At 39.1% G+C, this 23,035-nt stretch overlaps 2 protein-coding genes across 5 annotated transcripts in view; one reads left to right on the forward strand and one right to left on the reverse strand.

Moving 5' to 3' along the window:
* Positions 1–23,035, forward strand: part of LOC121644149 (neurocan core protein-like) — a 57,708-nt gene extending 34,673 nt beyond the window's left edge. For 2 of the 4 annotated variants that reach the window (XM_041991892.1, XM_041991891.1), the window contains exons 15-20: positions 797–848; positions 1,061–1,167; positions 1,555–1,637; positions 2,905–3,049; positions 4,025–4,207; positions 5,743–6,946. In XM_041991892.1, coding sequence (XP_041847826.1) covers positions 797–848; positions 1,061–1,167; positions 1,555–1,637; positions 2,905–3,049; positions 4,025–4,207; positions 5,743–5,861 — 689 coding nt within the window. In that variant the 3' untranslated portion in view covers positions 5,862–6,946. Of the gene's footprint in view, positions 1–796; positions 849–1,060; positions 1,168–1,554; positions 1,638–2,904; positions 3,050–4,024; positions 4,208–5,742; positions 6,947–19,690; positions 19,771–20,369; positions 20,464–21,713; positions 21,784–22,314 lie in introns of those variants that run through there. The other 2 variants (XR_006011236.1, XR_006011235.1) reach the window with 2 other exon arrangements.
* On the reverse strand, positions 12,761–18,161 carry LOC121644150 (transmembrane 6 superfamily member 2-like). The gene is made up of 10 exons (XM_041991893.1): positions 17,765–18,161; positions 16,271–16,377; positions 16,093–16,190; positions 15,890–15,993; positions 15,718–15,800; positions 15,504–15,628; positions 14,524–14,625; positions 14,318–14,410; positions 14,083–14,202; positions 12,761–13,980 (listed from the first exon to the last, which is right to left on the reverse strand). The coding sequence occupies exons 1-10, from the start codon at positions 17,854–17,856 to the stop codon at positions 13,771–13,773; spliced, it is 1,134 nt and encodes a 377-aa protein (XP_041847827.1). The 5' UTR covers positions 17,857–18,161; the 3' UTR covers positions 12,761–13,770.

Below are 23,035 nucleotides of genomic sequence, written 5' to 3' on the forward strand. Positions count from 1 at the left end.
AGATAATTTAAAGTTACAGAGATACATAAATGAAACATTGAAGCAAGATAAATTTCTAAATTACAGTCGAGAAACAAACGAGGAAAAGCAAAGAGATTTAAATCTTTCTTCTAACTACAAACAAAGCCAATGCTGCATTATAACAGAAATACTTAATATGGAAATAAGAAAATCTGGGATCTATTTTAAGTAATCAGAGGTGCATGTCAGCAATGAGCCCACAGAACTGGGTTGGCAGTCCATGATACAACAACAACAACAAAAGAAAAAGGAATAAAAAAGGAGGAACTCTGGTCTCTTGAGCTTCTTCAGTGTGAATAATAAATGCAAACAAAGAGGAAAGATTCACATGAGCATTTGCGTTGCACATGAAATATGTCAAATAAGAACAGTGCTGATTCGTCATCTCACCAGTTACAGTCACCTCCAGCTTCAAATCTCACCTCTGTGTGTGTGTATATGTGTGTGTGTTGTGTGCTAGCAGATGAGGATTAATGAAAATCTTTGCAGTTATAAATGAATGCACAGACCTTGGTGTTATTAATGAATACCAATAGTGCAGAAAGAGGGCCACGTGTGCTGTGAATGGAAAATATGTGCGTATAATTACAGTTCATGTATTTAGCTTCTCAAAATGACACCATCATATATTTTAGTCTTTATTTGCCAAATGAGACGGAACATTTCTGCTTCCTTACATCTTGCACAGACTTTTTATCTAATCATTATAGCTTTCTGCATTTAACTATAATTTAGGGGAGAAATCATATAAAGTTCTCTCATTTTCCCTCCACAGACATTGAAGGTTGTGAGCATGGCTGGAGGAAGTTTCATGGCCACTGCTACAGGTATGACCCAAATTGGTCATGGTATGAGAATAAATGGAGTTACAATATATCTGCCTCCAACCACAGGTGCCTCATCCATCTGTGTTGCTCTTTTTCTGCCCTTCTGAGTTATCCATAATGTGCTCAAAGTCCCACTCTGAACCATTTAAACCTGCCTGGCTGCATAATATATAAAATATATGTTCATATGAGCTTTCACTGTTGTTCCATAGGTACTTCACCCACAGACACACCTGGGAGGATGCGGAGAAAGACTGCAGAGAGCACAGTGCCCACCTCACTAGTGTCCTCTCCAACTCTGAACAGGAGTTCATCAATGGTATGAGTGGCTACATGTTTTTGACTTGGCTTTATTCTGTTTTAAAACAGAACTTTTTACAGCAAAAACAAAAGACTCAAACAAATAATTCAAATTTAATTCAGTACAAATTTAACTGCTCAGTCAGACCCAAAACATATAAAAAAAAACAGGGCACATAAAGCATTATTCTCATAAATACCCTTAAAAGTTTATTTACAGTATGATGCAGGGGAAAAAAGTGTAGGACAAAGCAAATAGATGAAGCAAGCCAACATAAAATTGTAAAAAAAAGAGAGGATAAAAAGCAGAAGAGTCAATAGATATAATGTGTCCAATAAGCAGACAGATATATCCTTTACAATGTTAAGTATCAAAAGTAAGTTTGTTATATTGTTCTTATTTCAGGTCTTGGTCATGACAACGCCTGGATTGGTCTCAACGATCGCACTGTGGAGGAAGACTTCCAGTGGACTGATGGCAATGATCTGGTCTGTGAACATAATTTTTCCACATCCTTGGAAACCACCAGTTCGTGAAAAAGTTGTATAGAACATTAATGGCTATAAACAAATCCAAGATAAAATTATAAAACATTATAAAGTGCTGTAACTGATTAAATCTCAATGCCAGCATGAGAGGTTAATTTTTCTCTAGCCTAAGTTGTTTAAGTATGCAGCACCATTTTCCAGAAGATCGGCTTCTACAGAAGTATTTCACAAGTGCCCAACAAATCAAGTGAACAAACTTGCATAGTTACAACAAGCCTGTAAGTGTGATATTCCCTAAAGAAGCAATACAACAACTCATGCAAATGCAAGCACTTTTAACATGTCTTATAACCCACTGTAAGAATGTAGTGGTGTCTCTATGCAAACAAAAGGTGCTCTGTTTGTACTTTCCTTATTTTTTGATTGTTTTGCTCTGTTTAATGTAATTTTCAGGCTGTAGTTGGTCAGTAGACCCTTGTCATTGTGAGTACTGGGATGTAAGGACTATAAAAAACTCTAGCAAAAAGTTAAAATCACTGTTTCAACCTTCTGCTCTCTGCGTGTCCAACCTATACACACTATGGCCCAGTAATCACACACCTACTCTTGACCCTAAACCTTTGTTTTGCAGGGGCAAACTACCCCTTTTCTTTAAGAATTTATTTTATTAACAATGTCCCAACAGTGATTTACAGAAAGGGATAAGGTGACTTAGTTCAGATGCATGTTCCCAGGGCAGCATTTGCAGGTCGGTATGTCTTACAGGCATTTGGGTCAAACCCATTTAAAACTTTGGAAGTAAGTAAAATTTTCAAATCAATCTAAAACCTAATAGGAGGTCAGTATTGGGAGACAAGCAGAGAGGTAATTTGTATTTGCTTTTTTCCCCCCCAAATAATGAGTGTAGCTGCAACATTTTGAATCAACTGGAGACAATGGAGGAAGCCCTGACTGCTTTCTGGATGCAGTAATTTACACTATAGTGAAAAAAGGGCCCCAAAGCCTTCCAAAGCCCCCCAAATATTGATCAAATATAAAAACAGAAATGCCATGTGAAGTATTTTGACAAAGAGCTTTTAATTATTTGTCAGAACATTTCCCTTATTTATATGCCAAGTCTCATTCAATCTTCCAAGTTTCATTAATGTGAAAGTCCATTTTAATATTTGCTTATGATAAGGAGAAATGAAAAAACTAAAGATTTCAATTTTCACAGTACCAACATGACAGCAGATGTAGCTGACTTCTTGTTCTTGCTGATGTGCAGGTATATGAGAACTGGAGGGAGAGCCAGCCAGACAACTTCTTTGCAGGCGGCGAGGACTGTGTGGTGACCATTGCCCATGAGGATGGCAAGTGGAACGACGTGCCCTGCAACTACAACCTGCCCTACATCTGCAGGAAAGGCACAGGTACTATGATACTGCTGATGCCAAAAAAAAAAAAAAAAACAACTGAAGGCTCTTTCTAACTATACACTTTTTGTCTATGTACTGACATGTTTGTTCTTTTTTCTGTTTAACAAATAATGATGTTTGCTCACCATGTAGACGCTTAATAATCACTTCATGAGCAGGGACAGTGTGGACCAGCTGGCCACCTGTTAGTCATCAGTGCTCATCATCAGCTCTCATTCTCTGTATGTATAAAACCCATATTGTCCACATCAGAGATTGGCCAAACTTAAGCAGGTTTTTCACATCAGTTACTCTTTTTCTTTAACAAAACGTCACTGTGGCACATACTCCAAAAATTGATGACAAACACAAACTTAAGTGAAGACTGTGATTCAGTCTAAAACATGTATTGATTTCTTAGAACAATATCAATCTCAATCTTCCTCTTATTGGTGTCTCTGGTCCAACTTACTCTCGAGCACATTGCGGCACTGAACTTGCAGTTATTGCCAGGTTCACAAATATTATCTGCAATTCCTCTATGGGATTTTGCCAGTGCCCACCCCTTCACCTTTCCTCTGGGATTTAGCCAACCATAGTGGGAATGAAGTGAGAGCTTGTGGGATGCGAAGGAAGCACAGTGAAGGCATAAGGCTTGGTCAGGAGGTGTTGGAGGAGGAAACTGATGGATACAAGAGGGACAGGGAAAGAGGGATTAAGCAGTTTAAGAGTATAGTCCTTGTCTTCTGAAAAGATAGAGTACCTCCCTCTGGCTTCATTACAGCCTCCTCGCTCATTGGCTGCAGGAACAAGGCTGCCATCTACAGGCAACTCACACTTGAAACATTGCCCCTTAAATAATAATTTTCCACAGATGTTCATTAGATGTTATTACTTGTATCTAACAAATTCCCAATATGTGACAACAGACAGTTATGAATATTTCATCACCCTCTATTTGATGAGAACTTATTTAATTGTATTTGGCAGTGTTATGTGGGACCCCGCCAGCAGTGGAAAATGCCCATTTGGTAGGTCGGCGGAGATCACATTATGACATCCATTCAGTGGTGCGCTACCAGTGCTCCGAAGGCTTCTACCAGCGTCATATCCCCACTGCACGTTGCCGGGCCGACGGGAGCTGGGAGCGGCCCAGGATCATCTGCACAAAGTGTGAGTGTGAAGTTTAAATCTATTTTATGTCAGACAACTTTGTTTTGTTGGCTTGATTATGTATCACTATTTCAGGTTTTTTCTTCCCTGTCTTAGTCAGCACAATTACAAATACTGTTGTTTTGTATTATAATTTGTGCCATGTTGTTTTACTCCATTTATATGAGCTCTAGCAATAAACAGCAGCCAGCTCAAGAACTAAGACAGTAGACAATTTTCTTGAAATAATTTCTCTCTAATCTAATTTAATCTAAGCCTTCTGTTGTTGAAAATCTTACAGGAATACATGCAAACTCTATAATCCTCTATAGATATATAACAAATTTACCTCCACCTCCAAACATCTGGTTCAAGTTTTCTTTAAAAAAAAACAAACAAACAAACAAACAAAAAAAAAACAGCTACAGACTAGGAAGAAAAAAACGAACAAACAAAAAAAAAAAAAAAACACACAGAACACATGGCCTGTGGTCTCAGTTTTCGACTGTATTTAAAGTACTTTTTTTTATCTTTTGGGCCATTTTTATTCCACAGCAAGTCTTTTTTCAAGTTAAAATTTTTTGTGACATTTTGTTTTTTTTTTATTTGTGTGAACATGCCTAGTAACAGAGAGGCAAGGAGGCACAATATGACTGTAAAGTAATAATTTCATAATATGGCATGAATAATTTCATGCATAATGTCAGATCAACTTTCTCCAGGTCATTTATACCAATTATGAACACAATGCTTTGCCACCTAAAGAGGATCTGCATCAAAGATCTTAATGTAGATCAAGCTTTATCTCTTTAGAGCTTATAAAGAAAGAAACTTAAAGTCTATGAGACAAATCCACAACATCTGCAGTCCATGTTTGTCATCTAAGTCTTTATTTTGATCCTGATTCCTCCTCTGAACATTTTCTTTCTTTATCAGCATGAAAGTTTTTTCACCACAACACACTTCATTGCTGCAGCTACTCCACCTCATTACTGTCGAGCCCTCCTTCATTTCTGGCAGGACAGTCTGGCTAATGTTAAACCCACTTGTACCTGAATGGGATTGTCACCATATATATCAGCTATAAACTGACATGTAGAGCTGGTACATGTGATCAGCACTTAGTGAATTTGTTTGGCAAGAGTTTCAATACAACACTGAAAGTTCCTTAATTCCCATTACAGAACCAATTTCTCAAGATAGTTTTTTATTTATTTATTTATTTTGCCACACTCTTGCTACAAAATCTTCCGATTCTATTGATATTCTGGTGGTTACGGAAAGTAAAACTATTGACAGCAATTTTATGATTTGTGGAGTGTTAAAAATTGCGAAATCCAACGTTTTCTATGTAAACAAATAAAACAAGAACATTAAACCTTATTTTATCCAGTGATGTTTGCCAAAGAAACTGTGCAGTTTAATGCATAATTAAATAGATAATTGTTTTTGTGTGTTTACTTGACTGCAGTTCAAGGATCTTTGTTATTGTATTTTATGTCTACAATATACATTCAACATTGACCAAGAAAAATGCATTTCCTCTCTTCCTGCAGCTCGGCGCTCACACCGGTACCGACGCCACCACCACAGTCTGCACCATGAACGCCGCAGAAACAGGAGACACGGAGGGGAAGGGCACAAAACCAGAGAGGAAACACACAGCTACTACTGAACCAAATAATACATCTGCAATGCCTAGGTGCTAACCGTGGCCCATAAAGACAGACAGTAGTTCACATAACTCCCATCTAGTTTCCTGCTTCTCACCACTCTCCCTGCTTAGCTTTATTCCTCCTTTTAAATAAAATCATCTTCTTCTAAGATAAAGCTTATCCCATAATCCCATCCCTGATTTTGGTTGTTTCTTCTTTTAACTGAGGTCCATGCGAACACTTACTGTTAAACTTACTCTTAACACCCTCCCTAACGTCTCGGTAGAGTAACGTCTCCACCTGCCTAACAAACGATAACCCTCTCTTGGTCTGTCAGACTGACAGCAGTGTGTGAGTGTGTCTGAATGCATGCATGTAAGACAGACATTTAGAGAAGTATCACTTTCTTTTGTAAAATTTGCTGTTTTGACATGAGAAATAACTCCTAGTATTCTGTTTACACAGACAGCTGTGATACGAGATAGCTTTCCAGCCCTGTCAACCCTGAGCTGCTTGTATGTGTACTGTAATTACTTTTTCCATAGAACACCTGAGTAACTGGTCTACTGATATGCTTTTTTCTAATATTTGCTGTTTGTGTAATGTTACTATTTATTATGAATAATTTGTTAGTGAATATGCTTACTTTTTTACTTATACTCCAGAGAGGCAAGGTAACATCATTTTTTCTATACCAGTGTGTAAGTCCAACAGTCAGTCAGTAACAAAATGTAGAATTTCATTGCCTCTAATCTCTGTATTGTACATATTGTGTTGTGTGTTCATGGCTGATGCCTGATCATTAGCTGGACCTTGTCTAATCAGTTAGACTTACCCAAATCCATAAGGACTCTCTAAAACAAATTTCCCATTTATTTAGACTGTGAGTGGGATTCTAAAATACGCTCTTGAGACGAACACTTGATTGTATCAGATTTGGTAAACACCCTCAATCTTTGCACGGGTGTATTTACACAATGTGTAGAATGTCACTATTTTTTGTCTTTGGTCCCTTTGATATTTGATCAGTCATCCACTTTTATGTTGTTCTTATGACTTTTTGTCCTGCTGTTGTATTCCATTCTTAATAAAGTGAATAAAATGAACAACTTTTTTTTTTTTTAAGCCAACAACCCTAAACTGTTTAGTTCCCATTTTGTTAGGACGAGAAATCCTGTTGTTACATGTTAAACTAGTAAGATGAGCCGATTTACAACAGAGATTGGATGACACATTGTATAATTAATTGGACTTGACTGTATAATAATTGGACTGTATCTAATCTACTCAAAACAGAAGAGCCCAGAGCAAACATTTGGGTCAAGAATACACACCTTTCTAAGCTGTCACAGCTCTTTGTAATAGCCAAAAATCTCATGCCCTTGGGGGTGGTTTTACATGGCAAAGAGTTTCTGGTTCTGTGAAAATCAGAGATATTGCCTATATTGGCCATGGTCTTTTGAGTTCTAGTTTTGAATTGTATAAGGTATTTAGGTTAAGGCAGTATGATGGCTTTTGGAAATGAGAAAATTTTCTTTGTACCAGAAGCTGGAACACAAACCGAAAGCATCAGTGATTCCCTGTTATTTTTCACAGTTGTAGAGGTTGTGCATTCATGAGATTCTGCACACTTTCATAATTGTGGTCAAAAAGCCATATTTTAACTTCAGTTAATTTAAATAACGTTTATTCACAATAAATAAATAAATACATCTCAAACTTGCCTCAAAGCAGTTTACAGGGAAACTCAAGTTCAATTCAGATCTATGTCAATTGTATTCATGTATTCCGAATTATAAAAAGCCAGTTAACCAACTTTGCAAAACCATCAGAATACAAAGAATCTCATGTTTTATTTAATTTGCAATGCCCGGCATGCAGGGGTGGTGGGCAACAGCAGAGAAGAAGAAAAATGTGTCCTCAGAGCCAGACCTGGGGAAGGTAGCCATCTGCCCTTAGTCTTCACAAATAATGAATAAATACATCAAAATAATCAGGGTTATTCAGTAGTTCAATTTAAAGGTACTTTCCTTTGCACTTATCAGTTGTGGGGTCCACCATAGCTCAAATTGTATGTATTGCTATCAGACACTTGGGATCTTCAGAAAATGAAGGGTTTTGGATGTGGAGGGGGTTGGGAATAAACAAGTTTAGACTTCTTCTCATTCCTTATCGATGATAGAAGAAAACTACAGGGTTGACTGTTTGTGTTTGAATGTGGTAGACTGCCCACTTGCTTGTTTTCTTTTGTTTACTGAACTGATCAAGCACTGATTTCAATCGTGGATGGTGCAGTCAATTTAGGTGAGTTACTGCTTGGTTTCTGTCTTAGTTTTGGGTTATTGTTTGCATTGCTAGTGTCCAGCTCTGTCTTTAGCACTTTCTTTCTACAGTCTTACTACAGTAGAGAAATGCAATCTGCAAAACTTGTCCTTTCCAATGGTATGCAAGTCAGCCACATCCTCCATTACCTAGGTCTCTGGAACTGTCAGTCAGCAGTGAACAAAACAGAATTTATCAGTTCATTTATAAATCTCTCAGACATTCAGGTCCTATCCCTGACTGAGACCTGGATCCATCCAGAAAACACAGCTACGACAGCTGTCCTTTCTGTCAATGCAGAATTAACCCAAACACCTCTCTCTGCTGGACGAGGAGGTGGTACTGGCATCCTTATTTCTGAAAAGTGGAACTTTTAGAAACTCCTATGGCTAATTGCTAATCACTTCAGTATCATGCAGTAAAGGTCTCTGCACCCATCACTGCATACATTCTAGTCACATACCGCCCTCCGGGAGAAAATATAGATGAGTTTGTCTCTGAAATGGAAATGATACTCTCTGACATTCTTGATGGCACACTGCTAATTGTCATGGGAGACATGAACATTCACATTGGAAAAACACAGGCAAATGACTTTCTCACTCTCATCTTCTCTTTCAATCTCAAACTGGTACAGACTCCTTCAACACAAAGCTGGCAATACTCTTGACTTGGCACTGACCAGAAACTGCTCCACAGCCGACCTGTCAGTCACCCCACTGCACCTCTCAGAGCACTTCATGGTTAAATTCTGTCTTCCTTCCTTGTCACTCAAGCAGTTCATAAAATGGTTTCCTACCGCAGAAACTCCCTCAGACCTACACAGCTATCTGTTTATTTATTTATTTATTTATTCTACCCTCCCTTCTCACTTAGACTTCTCCTTACTGTCTGTTAATGAGGTTACGGAAACACTATTCCGCTCTTGCCTCCTCTCTGGACAAACTCTGTCCTCTGGTGTCAAAATTAGCTAGACAAAATCTTCCCAGTCCATGGCTCACCGAGGTTCTAAGGGATCATAGAGCCAGACTCAGGGCAGCAGAAAGAAAGTGGCACAAATCAAAAGACCACGCTAACTTGTCTGAGTACTGGCAGAAACTTGCATTTTTCGCATCCAGCCTAAAGGCTGCAAAGGTTGCCTTTCATCAGAACAAGATCTGCAATGCCCCCAACACACGACAGCTGTTCATGGTTGTTAATTCTCTTCTATCTCCTCCACCTGCTCAGCCTCCCACTGTGCTGACTGCAGAAATGTTTGCTTCCTACTTCACTGAAAAGGTCGCTACCATCAGTAACCAATTCAATGAGCCTGACCAACTCAGCCTTACCAAACCACCTACTGGTGCCACACTCTGCTCTTTTCACTCTTTAAAGAGGACAAAGTCTCTAAACTTCTAGTCAACTCAAAACCCAAGACCTGTCCTTACCGACATCCTGCAGAGCATTCTACCTACAAGCAAATCTGCATTAACCCATATTATCAACTCCTCTCTTAAATCTAGTGTTTTTCCCTCTGCCTTGCCACAAGCTCTGGTTACCCCTCTACTGAAGAAACCCACACTCAACCCAGCCCAAGTTGAAAACTACCAGCCAGTCTCACTGCTTCCATTTATGTCAAAACCACTAAAGCATGCCATCTTCAGTCAGGTCTCACAGTTCCTCCACGACAACAACCTGTTCGATCCATATCAGTCTGGCTTTAGGCAGGGTCCTTCTACCGAAACTGCTCTCCTGTCAATTACTGATTCCCTACGGCTTGTCAGATCCGCTGGTCAAGCCTCAATCCTTTATACTGCTGGACCTGTCCACTGCCTTTGACATGGTTAACCACTAGACCCTCTCCTCCACACTCTCAGAGCTTGGCATCTCAGAATCTGTCCTGTCGTGGTTTATGTCCTACCTCACAAGAAGATCCTTCAAAGTATCTTGGTGAGGGGGAATGTCCAGATCACATGGGCTAACAACAGGGGTGCCTCAGGGCTTGGTGCTTGGCCCTCTTCTCTTTTCACTATAAACCTCCTCACTCGGTGTAGTCATTAGCTCTCACAGCTTCTCCTACCACTGCTATGCAGACAACACTCAGCTTTTCCTTTCCTTCCCCACCTGACGACAAAACTGTCTCAATGCGAATATCAGCATGCCTTGCTGATATCTCCGCATGGATGAAAGATCGCCACCTTCAGCTAAACCTGTCCAAGACCAAGCTTATTGTCCATCCAGCCAATCCTTCCTTACCACCACATATAAGCATGCAGCTCGACTGTATCACGCTTGGACCTACGTCTTCTGCCAAGAATCTTGGTGTCATAGTAGACCGCCAACTGACCTTTAAGGTTCATGTTGCCTCAGTTGCCCAGTCTTGCCAGTTTGCTCTCTACAACATCAGGAGGATCAGACCCTACCTGACAGAACACACAACACAGCTCTTGGTTTAGGCTCTGGTCCTTTCAAGCGTCAATTATTGCAATTCCTTACTGGCAGGCCTGCCTGCCTGCTTGCTCAGAAAAACCTCTGCAGCAGCATGTCTGATCTTCAACCAGCCCAAAAGAGCTCATGTCTTTCCTCTGCTAATCGCTCTTCACTGGCTTCCAGTCGCAGTGCACATCAAATTCAAAGCTCTGCTTCTGGCTTACGAAACAATAACCCAAATGGCTCCTGTCTACTTCCACTCCTTAATCCAGAGCTACACTGTCTCTCAACAGTTATGCTCTGCCAGTTAAAGATGCTTAGCACTCCCACAGCAACGTGGCACAAAATCAGTAGCTAGACTCCTCTGTTGTTCACCGGTGGTGGAACGATCTACCAAACTCTGTCCGATCCACAGAGTCCTTTTCTACTTTTGAGAGCAAGCTAAAGACTCCCCTGTTTAAGGAACATTTCCGCACTTAGCTTAACGCTTCTACTCCTCAGAATGAGTTAGAAAGATTTGTCCAGCTCTTTGGCACAACTCAGCACTGTTGTGTGCACTTACGCACAAGATAATACTGTGTGATGAAATCGTGATCTCGTAATAAACAAAGAACTATTATAGGGAAGGGAAGGAGAAAAAAAAATGTAATGCCTTTAGCACTATACAACAGCACCAGTCTCCAACTGGACTCACAACAGTCTGACTACCACTTAATTAGGATGTTCCCTCCTGTTTCTTTTCTTGCTTGTGGTGTTCTTACCCTCAGATGCAAGTCGTATTTGAGAAGAGCGTCTGCTAAATGACTGTAGAATAGAATACAATTTTTTTTTGTTTTGTTTTATTTTAATAACATGTTTAAAATAAATCAAATTACATAAAAAAATAAAATGTCTGTTTCAAAGTTTGATCTTGTAATTTTAAAGGTTCCTGGAGCTCAGTAATTAAAGAAAAACTGATATTCTTTAACAAAGGTACTAAAAATAATCTTTAAGTTCACATCTGAAATTGATCCATTTTCAAGTAAGAATACACCTGTCAGCAACTTTGTTGAATTAAGTACTTTGTCAAGCCAGATTAACACAGAAACAAACAGGCTTAACATGGCCACATTGCTAACTGTGGAGGATGGATGCAAAAAGACAACAGGACCACCCTGAAGACCGTAGACCTCTGGAAACTACTGTTATCGCTGTACTCTCTGATCTGCTACTAACTAAGGAAGAAAACATTTTTAAAAGTCTGTGGGTGAGAGCTCAGCTGTCAAACTGCCACTCATAAACAATGATAAACACTGACATCATGGAATCAAAAAGAAAAAAAAAGAGAAAAAGCATATGAGCTGGCAGCTAAGCTCTCCATATGAGAACTCTGTCAAGTCATTATCAGTGTAATCTGCAAATTTCTTTTCATCTTGCAAGTGGCTACCTTTCTAGTCCTAATACTTATCAATGAGAAAATGATGCACTTGATTCTTATAAAAAAAACGAGCTGAAATGTACAAAACTATTATGTAAATGATCAGGTCGGCCAACAAGTTAACCCAAGGAAAATAATACAGTTAGCTTCTCTACCAGCTAGGGGCAGTATAGCTATCTGCATATCTTTAGTCAGTCTGTTTCAGACAGAAATGTTGGCATGGCTAAACACCTGTGTAGACTAACATTACACTGAAGTTATACTGCAACACTTTCTCCTTCTCAACCCATCACAAACCGAAGCCCAAGAGAATCCTTTGCATGAGGATACCAGTTGCTACATCCCTGGTTAGAAAAATTGTATGTCTTGCCAGATGGAAATCGATTAGAGTGGAGGGATTGATATTTGTTAGACTTGACCTGGCAATGGAGTGTGATATATTGTAAAGGTAGACTTACAAAGATGAGAAAATGGGCACAGAATCAACAATAAGCATTTCTTAAATTCCCTTTAAGACAGGACTAGGTATCTGAGTCACAGACCTCTGACAAATGTGTAATGTGATCATTTGTGTGTGACAGTTCACCTACATCCAGGGTTCACATCTTATCAGTTTGACTGCAGGAGAGCGCTGCCCGCAGTGTTCAATGACATCACAGCTGGGGACAATATTGACCACAGAGGACACAGTGCAGTTAAACCAGTAAAACACTTACTTTTTTTGGGGGGGGGAGGGTTGTTTTAAGTTTAGAGGCACAGAAACACATTAGATAAGCTCACAGACTGAGTGTATTTTAAAAAGGATCAACACAAAGGCAATTAAATCAAACAGTTACACTGCGTTATCTCAGGAGATCTGTTTCTTTATATTCCAAAAGCAAAAAAAAAAAACAAACAAAAAAAAATACAATAAAAACACTTAGATGGTACATCAGTTAATAGACAGCAGATGGTGGAATTATTTGATTATCATTTAGAACATTTTTCAAAAGAAAATAAGCATTACCTTTTTTGGCCTAAGTTTTTCTAGTGAGCTTTTTCTTTGCTTTCTTAAAAAAATCATTTTGTAAACTAAACTGTATAGTTTTGGACGTTTTTACACACGCACACAAAAAAATTAAGTTCCTCTGTTTTGCTTGTAGAAATAGTGATGAATGGCTTGTAATGTAAGGTATTTTGTCATTTGTAATTTAGAGTTAATCAGCCCCAGTGCGTTGTTTATCAAACTGTTGACTTAGCTAAGTTATCTGCAGCCTGAGTTAGTTATCGCCGTCATTAGCAGCTCCTAAGTTATTCAGTGAATCCTCTCCACATTTATTATACTCAGTTTATACAGGATGAGAGCTGTGATGGTCATCACTGACCCTGACCATTTTACAGGATCAGAATTTTTGTCTGAATTCCTGCAGAAAACATAAGCATAATATCACAGTGTGTATGGTTGACATGTAGGATCCAGGTTAGTAGTCTACGCTTGAGAAGATTTCAACCGGGTATCTGCATGAACCACCTGAAAGCTGTACGATCTGGTCGCAGTCCTCACCTCCATCAACAGTTCTCTTATCAGGGTCCAACAGTTCATGCAGGGAGTGTTTTGTGAAGTGACTGATTTTGAACAGTTGACTCAGAGAGCAATGTTCCTGGATTCCCTTTGAGTTTCAGGGTTGGAAAATAAATGTATGTACATTGCAGTTTCTGCACCCTTTTTTTTTCATTCCCAAAAAAACACTGTCTTGTCACAGCATGAATTATTCCTCAACAGTCAGCAGCTGATGTGTTGTCTACTTTGTCTTCTTCTCGTTCTTGGTTTGTCCCTCATGAACGGGTGTCATAAAATAAGCAGGGTTGGTATGGCAGCGCAGGGCTAGCAGAACTGGTGCAACTGCAAGCAGCACATTGAGGGCAATAACAGGCCATCGTCTGTCCGCTGGGACTCGGTAGGTGAATGGAGTGCGTGAGTGCAAAGATGCTCCGATATGACACCACTGGGTCTGGACAGAATTGTGAGGAGAGAGAGGGGAAAGTCAGCATAAATCATCGAATTCTGTCATTTCAAGGAGCATCAAAAACAGCAAAGGCATGGGCCTATTTACCTGAACCATAGCTCCAGCAAAAAAGATGGTCCAGTCCAACATCCAGCGGCAGCCAGGTGTTTTCAGACCATAGATGAGGACAGCGAGCAGGGGCACAGCGTAGAACAAATACATCAGCATCTAAAAGAATTGGGCCCATTAAGATCAGTGATTGTTTTAACAAGAATAAAGAATTTATTTGTTTGATCTCATTGTGATGTTCTTTATTAATTTTATTTATTTCCTCTTGACTGACCATAATCCTGGGAAACCCAACTGGGTCTTTGAGGTATGGCTCATACTGATAGATGTAGGTGAAACAGGTGTCAAGAGGACAGTCCAGTACTACCTGAAGCATAGCAAAGAGACAGATACGGTGTTTTAACATGTACACTCATGTCTGAATGAGTGTTATCAGGCACATGGGCAGTGAAACAGGGGGTCCCGTGTTGCTTTACTTACAAAACCTCTGAAAACGGTGAAGGCCATGGCACCCAGTAACAGGAGTGACAAAAGAAGGTCTACGGGTCGAGACAGCAGACTCTTCTTCTGCTCTGCAGCAATCTATTCAACACACACATATTCACAGGTAATTCACCTACTATGCATTTAAAAATGTAAAGATGGAAACAAGATGGATTACTGTTCAGACTTACATTGACTTACAGATGCATAGAAACTAGAGTACTGAAGATGTTTGCAAATTTGCAAAATGAAACACTTCACTTGAGTGTTTTTTAGTTTAATTTTGTGCTTTTTAATGCTAAAAATTCAAGTTAATATGATTTTTTTTCAGTTTGTATCTCCTGTTTATGAAAATTAAGGAGTAGACGTTTTAAGTTTTCTATCATCTTTTGTTTAAGGGTCCAAAACAGCTAAATCTGTTTCTTCTTCTTCAACTGATTTCCCTCCACTCAAAGTCACGCAGAAAAAAATCACAAAGCTTCATGACATGACTGGAAAATAAATGTATGTACATTGCAGTTTCTGAGTTTCAACTTCCCTAGAAAGTTACAATACAGCTCCCACAGGTGTCCCTGCAAATGTCATGTTAACATTTTCAGTTATCTCAAAAATTGTTCGTCATGAAAAAAAAGAAATAAATCAGTCGCTGAAACTATTCTAATATTTTCTTAATTATTCTTCTGATTTGAAAATGTCAACTTCCAAAATCTTTTCTCCATTTTCTTCATAACTTTGTTTCAACATCTGATTCAGAAACAAGAAGACAAATTGTTGCAAAACTGACTCGGGATCATCTAACGGCTAATCTTAAATTCTTTATGAAGTTCATTGTGACACTTTTGAAAGCCACCGAATGCCTAAACATGTCAAAATAGATAACCTACCTACAATGAGTCAGCAAGGAGTTGAAATATCCACCTGACCTGTGCTCTGTGGATATATTTGATAGTAAACAAATATTCACTAATGAAACTTACCTTGTCTGCTGTAATGATTGGCATCTCCCTTGGTCTGCTAAACAGCAGAGAAGCTGCCCAGAAAGGCAGCAAAAAGAAGGGAACGTTCCTCCAAAAGGCTGGTCGAATGTTAGACCCATACTTACCTGAACACATGAAGACACTGTTAATAAATGGTCACCAACAAAACGGCTGTTCTGACCAGACAAAGTGTTAAAATGTTGGCATCTCTCACCAATGACCACTCCTGGGATAAAAACAATTTGATGGGCAATGGAGGAGCCTGCCCACAGCAAGCCCAGACTTCTGTAGGACTTCCTACATGGACACAAAATCAACAGGATTCATTAAAAATCAGATTAAACACACATCGGATAGGTCATGACAGGTAGGATGCAATGGTTTACCCTGCAAACATGCGATGAATAATTATGAGGAAGAGGGTGAAGTGCACAACACCCTCCCAATATGACATCATTACAGCATAGGCCGTACTAAGGTGAGGCTCGCCCTGAAAGACAAAGCAAGAATTCATTCAAACCATTGTATTGGAATTTATCAAATCTTTGTCAAAGAAACAAAAGAACAAGATTAACACTGCCCATCTTACCATCTTAATGTAAAAATCCATGAAGCCAGAAATGAAGCCATCTTGCTCTAAAGCATTGGTTAAGCCCACCATGCAGATAAATGAAAACTCTGCAAACACTTCACACATATACAAGCAAAATAAAATAAGAATAATGTGCCTTTGTTTCACAAATATGCATTAAACTTTGTGTTTGTACCATAGAATAAAGGGTCCACTTTTGTCTTGTGCTGCACTGTGAGGAGGAGGAGGAGGAGAAGAACAGATCCAAGGATAACCATTCCCATTCCCAGAATAGGAAGAGGTCTGTATAGTGACAAAGAGCACATCTATTTATCTGTGCAAGTCCGCAGTCTTCAAGTATTTGAATGCCAGCTAAAGCATAGACTCCACTGATTGACTAATTAAAATAAAGAAATTTGAAAATGCAAGCTGCAGCAATATTTAGAATAATAAGAAAGCATTTTCATGTTCAATAACTTTTGAATTTGGCAAAAATTCCCAGAACTGACTGGATAAAGCTGATCAGCTATTGGTCAAAACAGGCTACAGTATTTGCATACTCCAATAACAATATGCCAACTTTCTGACAAGCTGCTAACAGAGCAATCATTAAAAAAATAATTAGTTAATGCAATTCTAATTAAAATACATCCAGCTACAGTTCAGATTTTGAACACCTAATCAACAGATCCACACCTAAATCAGAAAATAAGAATTTAGTAGTTCTAGACATGGGCATTTGTCACCACTAAAATCTCACTGGGCTCCCAGGTGACACCCAAAGAATAGACAATCAAATTCTAACAAATATCTAGTGTAAACTGACCTTTACTCAGGCAAACCTCAGATACCCAGGTGCAAATGAATGCAGCATGTATTGTACATCAAAGTGTTGTTCTATATCAATAATATAATCTTTTTTTATCACAATGTAGTGTGCATATAGCATCATCTTGCCAACTGCATAGGTGATGATATTTCTTTGTCCTAGTCGTTTTAATTAAGAGAATATAAAACACATAAAACCACCAGACGTGTTGACTGTGCAAAGCTAAACAGTAAATAATGTTGAAACAAAAACACAGATAAAACTTGTGATTTGACTCAAAGTAAGTTTTTCCTCATTGTTTCTGCAGCAGTGATTACATCCATACAATACAGGGTCAACCTAGGCTGAAATCAAGCTTGGCTGTTTATCTTTACGAATTTTGTTTTACTTTTTACATTAAACAACCAATTTAGTGATCATAACCAGGTCTTATTTACATGAACCTAATAAGATTTTAATGTTACACTCTGCTTCAACACAGGACCAGGGTTCCCCAACACTGATTTAGTCTTGTCACGTGATCTCGTCACCTAAATATACAAATCTATGGTTAAGGTACGTGTTAAAAAAATATATAGAGACTGCAACACATATACAGACTTGACAGCATTGAAATGTTTTGCATAGTTTGGAATATACTTTAAAATGTACTCGTTTTATTACTCCGTTTTTTCTTTAAAGCACTTCTATTGGTCTCATTTCCTATATTAATATTTTTCAAACTTGTAAGGCTCCTGATCCATATAGTCGAATCTCAACAGTAAACCAAACCCACTAAAACCAGCGTGCCTTGTCTTCATTCATGCAGCGGCCCATGCGGCTGCAACATGCGACAGAAACGACCACAGACCGCAAACTTACTCCTGAAACGCAGGGATGTTGTTCATTGTGAACAGAACTCCGGGAGCCAACAGAGAGATCAGAAATACGCTGACTTCAGCCGGCGGCTTCATTCTTGCAAACGTGTTCTTTTAAAAAATCCTAGATGACTTCTTAAATAGTTCAGACAGAAATATTCCCAGTTAAACACGTTTACTGGCGCTGAAACGAGGCATGTCGAAGAGCAGCGCCCTGTCCACCGCAGCAGAATGAAGGAGAGGGTTAAAAGGAGTGTCACTGCTGGCCTTTTGACCTGTGGTGAGGCAACAACGGTGCTCCAACACGTCTGATATATAGTTGCCTGTTTCAAAGTTCACATGAGGACTCCTCTTCCTCGTACGCATATCTGAGAGCTTTGATATTTTGCAGCACGTTACTACCTCCTATAGGTTGGTTGAGTTGAGGGTTGATACTTCGAAATGTAACATCATGTACTTATCATGAACTTAAAAGTTGTTTTTTATTCTTGTAGACTCCCTCGTCTTTTGTGCCCATCTCAAGATCTCATGACTCTCAGTTTGCACGTAGCCTATAATTGTTTTCACACAGCTATTGTGAAGCATAAATAAATAGAAAACAAAGTTAGAAATTATAAAAATGAATTTAGGAGTCTTGTCTTGGTGGGAATAAGTACAGACAATTACAAAATAGATGCAATTTTAAAAAGGCAGTGACTGCAGAAATGTTGAAGTGTAAACATTGGTCATGAATAAGCCTGGTCTGGATGAGGATGTTCTAGAGTAATGGAGCTGCATCCAGCACAGTAGACAGAGTCTGGATCCTGAAGCAACAAAAAACTGCTGACATTATAACTTCAGAGAACAACCTGGAGTGACCTGACAAGGATTTTGTAAATAATCCTTTACGTGGGTAAATTATTTTCACCTCCTTAACTGTCATTAAGGATCCTGGCTGCAGAAAGATCTGAGTCTGGTCAATAAATTCTCTCCAGATTTTTATAATTTTTAACACTAAACTTGATTTTGTGCTTTTGCTTTCTAATAATATCCAGTCAGTGGATTGTATTTGCACACAATAAGCCTGAAATGACCGAGGTCAGTGTTGTTTCTGGTGGTCCCTGCAGTTCATTTAAGGAGCCATCTGGCCTATTTGGTGTAAGATTAAGAACTCGTGCATCTGATGTTTCCAGTCCTGATTAAATTCTGGATTATATCTGACAGAGAACATAAAGTTCAGAACAAAGATTTTTTTTTTTTTTTTTTTTTTTACGTCACCCTGTAATTTAAAAGCATCATTATAATAACCTTTCTTTCACATCCTGCGAACAATATGTTGGCATCTACCACTTTTTGTCTGTGCATTTGGAAAATGATGAGTCCATACATTGTTGTGCAACAGTGTCTTATGGTTGAATAACGTTTTTAAAGTAAGCCTACATCTAATGCAACCTTATCTTCTGTAACAAAGCTGCTGGAGAGGATTATGCTGCTGTTGCAACAGAAACTTAGTGACCAGTGGAGAGAGAGAAGAGAGGGGTGGGGAGTTGAAGAGTAGAAGCAGTCGGAGAGGTGGTATATACAGGCAACCCTTTGCCCACACAGCAGACACACTTTTTTCATTTGAGGTGACACAAATTTCACCCAGTCTGCCACCATGATTAACCCTTTGATCATCGGCATTTTGACCGTAAACACCTCTCTAACCGTCGTCTACTGGGCTTTTCTTCTGGGCGATGCCTACTTTAAATGGTTGGTGGAGCCAGAAGACAAACCCAAGAGGGTTGTCACCCCAGCCTGAGGGAGTCAGCATGGATCTGCCTGACTGAGTGACTAATTTTGCTTAGGACCAGTTCAGCTTGTAGTGCTTCCTGTGGAGTCCAATTTGCAATTTATCTACTGCTTTTAAATTTTGTTGTTATTTTTGTTTATTTTTTTTTACCTGGGGAAGACTGGGAAACCCTTGATAGAATTAAAGGTACCAAACTTGAAGAATCCTGGGAGTAACTGAGCGAGGAGCCATTCCTTCAGGTAATCTTTATTGAACTTTTTATGTTTTATCTTGTGTAAATGATCCTCTTATAGTTGCTGTGTCTGCTGACTCAGTGAAAAGCTGGTGACAGTGCCATGTGTCAACCAAATCCTGTCAGGGATTACTTAAGAACACCTTGATAGTGACACAGACAGTGTTACTTTCCTGGCAGCCTCATCTCGAGACACATTCATTTCATCCCTATTTTGGTCTTCTTCGCCCTGAACCTCGTCGGTGTCAGTCCGCCTCATGGCTCCTGTTTTCTACTGGGGTCTGCACCCAGTCTCTTGGTTCATTCTCTTTTCGAATGTAGCCATCACCATCATTGAATGGCAGTTTCTTAGTCGTGAGTATAAAAGAATTATGGCGACAAAAGAAGAGGAGTCAAATTCCTAGAGGAAATGCCCTTCATCCTGATGCTGCACCGAGAAGATCTGTGAGGATAAAAAAAAAGAAAAAGCATATTGATTACTGTGTACCTGCCTGCTTATAGTGGCAAACAGTAATGGTCAGAGATTTGGTTTGCTGTGTTAGTTCTGCCACTACTCTTGTTTACCTGATGTTAACCCTTTGTTGTGTGTTTGTTATGTATTTCCAGAGCTTTCACTATAGAATACATACCCCTTTGGAAGCCCTTTTTTTCCACAAGTCTAGAAGACGAGCAGAGGAGCAGCCTCTATTCTTGACTTCAGGTAAAAAAAAAATTATTTTACATTTTTTCTCGCATTCTCTTTCTCATCTCTCTTTTTTCTCTATTTTACTATTTCATATGAGGCACACAGAATAGTTGGTTTTTTATAGCTGTGAGAAAATTTAAATGGTCACAAACAAAGATTCTGTTTTCAATGAAACAAGAAATGAGCTTCAAAATTAATGTGTCATATGAGTGAAATGTTTTTAGCATATTTGTAGAATATAAGTTGTGAACCTGCTGAGTTGAAACAGAATTTAAAGGAGTGTGAGATGACATATCTAAACAGAAGACAAAATGGGTTCACTTTCACTTATATATTTATATGAAACATGGTCGAGGATGATCATAAGCCTCTTTGGGGCATTTCTGTTCACCTCTCCTCACACATATTTCTAATCCCTGCAGATGGAAAGCTGATATCGCTCTATGACCGACTCAATCCTATTAACTCTGTCTGTCCTATATTCCCCTATCCTCTGTCATACACTCTCCTGGAAGTTTGACCAAAGACCCTGTTGCCTATGAGACACAGTAAAAAAAAAAAAAGAATGCCAGGACTTAAGTCTAGACAAAAGATTTGGAGAAATAGCACATGCATAGTGTTAGCTCCAGCTTGTCTGGTGGACTACATTTTTATAGACAGTGTGTTCACTTTAAAATGTCCATCTTTCACTCAAACCTGCCACAAGACAATAAATTTCTCATCTCCTAAAAACAAAACATCCCCAATACTTCACAACTTTCTTTCAACTCTCAGTTCTGACACAGTTTCAGAGAACAGCCAGACCATGAGTCAACCAATTGTGCCCCTGAATGCGTCAGGAGGGGCCCAGCTTTTGAATCTCTCCCAGTTGGTGTTTGACCACCGACGGCTCCTCCAGCTCTACAGACGGAAGGAGGAAGAGGAGGCCTATTTCGTGGACTACATCCCCCCAGCAAGGGATGCCATAACTCTGCCACGCAGTGTGGTCTATGTCCTAGTCGGTGTGATGTTGATTATAGTGGCCACTTACGCCATAGTGGGTCACCTCATAAAAGACCTGATGCATGACCTAGCAGGTAACCTCAGGAAGGAACATCCACTATTGGCATCCTCCCCCACTCATCCATCACTGTGTCCACTCTGACGTCTGTGTTTGTGGTGTCGTTAAGTCCTTTCTGTCCCTGAGCTTTTGAACTTGGGCTGCATCAGCATGATGTCCTTTCATTTTCTCCCTGTTTTGGCTAATTCTGTTGCTTTGATGACAGTTTCCTTCATATTCACCCGATGGTTTGTGTACAGTGGACACCCTCCCCAATGGTGTAATTGTTTATTAAGGTGAATTATTTGACTTTATTCATTTCTATCACATTCTTTTTATTCTACCAAGCCTCTCTGGGAACAAGCGTTTCAACTCAGAATCTGCTATAAACACAATGAAACTGGCATTGGAGAGCTGTTTTTGGCTTATCTATGTATTTTGTATTTGTCCCTAACAAACAAACTTAAAATGAATGAATAAATAATCTAAACAGTTGAGCAAATCTGGTCAAAATAGCATATCAAAGGGGCTCTGTGTTGATTTTTTTTATTGGTATTGTAAAAAGCTAATTTAATTACAACAGATTACAAGGCTTCTTGACAGACAACAATACTTAGATTTAAATTCTAAAACACTAGATTCAGATTTCCCACAATACAACTGTATGGTATCTTTTTGAGAACTTCCACTTCCTGGTAAATTTTTATTCCAGTTTCATTGCAGGTTTTGTTGAAAACATTTTTTTAAAGGTAGTAAAATTTAAAATGGGTGAAGTGTCCCTTGAAGATTTACAAAAGCTTAGTGTTTGTGTTATGTTCTTTTCACAGACTGGATCTTTGGCCCTAAACCAGTGGAGGAGGATCCAGAGAATGGTAGCACAGACGAGCGGCGGCTCAGTGTTTCCAGTACGCTGACAGAGTACGGAGATGGACTGAGGATGGCGAAAGAAAAAGATGTGCTGCTGCCTGGTTACTACCAGGTAGATGGAGGCCGCTGCCATCCATCCACCCCTCCCCCACTGAGAAGTGCCATCACCTCGACCTATCCGGGAGAAAAAAGGATATCCACTCATAGTGTGACTTTCGCCTCCCCTGTTGCCCCTTTTGTCACTTCCCTTTGAGTTTTCATCATTTTGCAACAGCAGCGCCACAGATCGTTTTAATCTCATGCAGTATGTCTTTTCAGTGCAGTGATCAATGTTCTCTTTGCTATAGTATTGTGTAAGCTGTTCATTGTAAAAACCCTTATAGCTTGTGCTCATTTGACAAGAAAATGCTTTATTTATACATGAAGTTTTAAATGTTAACAGTATCAAAAGCCATCGGTTTTTATTATCAATGTATTAAAATAAGTATAAATTAAGATTAAAGTAATGACTCATTATGTAAACAATATTTATGTAAGATATAAAAACTACTTTCTTTAAAAGATGTATGAAGAACCATACACTTATCCATAAAACTAGACAATGTGACAAAGAAAATGTGCATCACTTTTCTTGCTCTGGTGTTGGAGTAAGCTTGGTTCAAGTAAACAACTTAAATAATA

The sequence above is a fragment of the Melanotaenia boesemani genome, chromosome 8 (genome assembly GCF_017639745.1).
Source record: "Melanotaenia boesemani isolate fMelBoe1 chromosome 8, fMelBoe1.pri, whole genome shotgun sequence".
Classification (NCBI taxonomy): Eukaryota; Metazoa; Chordata; class Actinopteri; order Atheriniformes; family Melanotaeniidae; genus Melanotaenia; species Melanotaenia boesemani.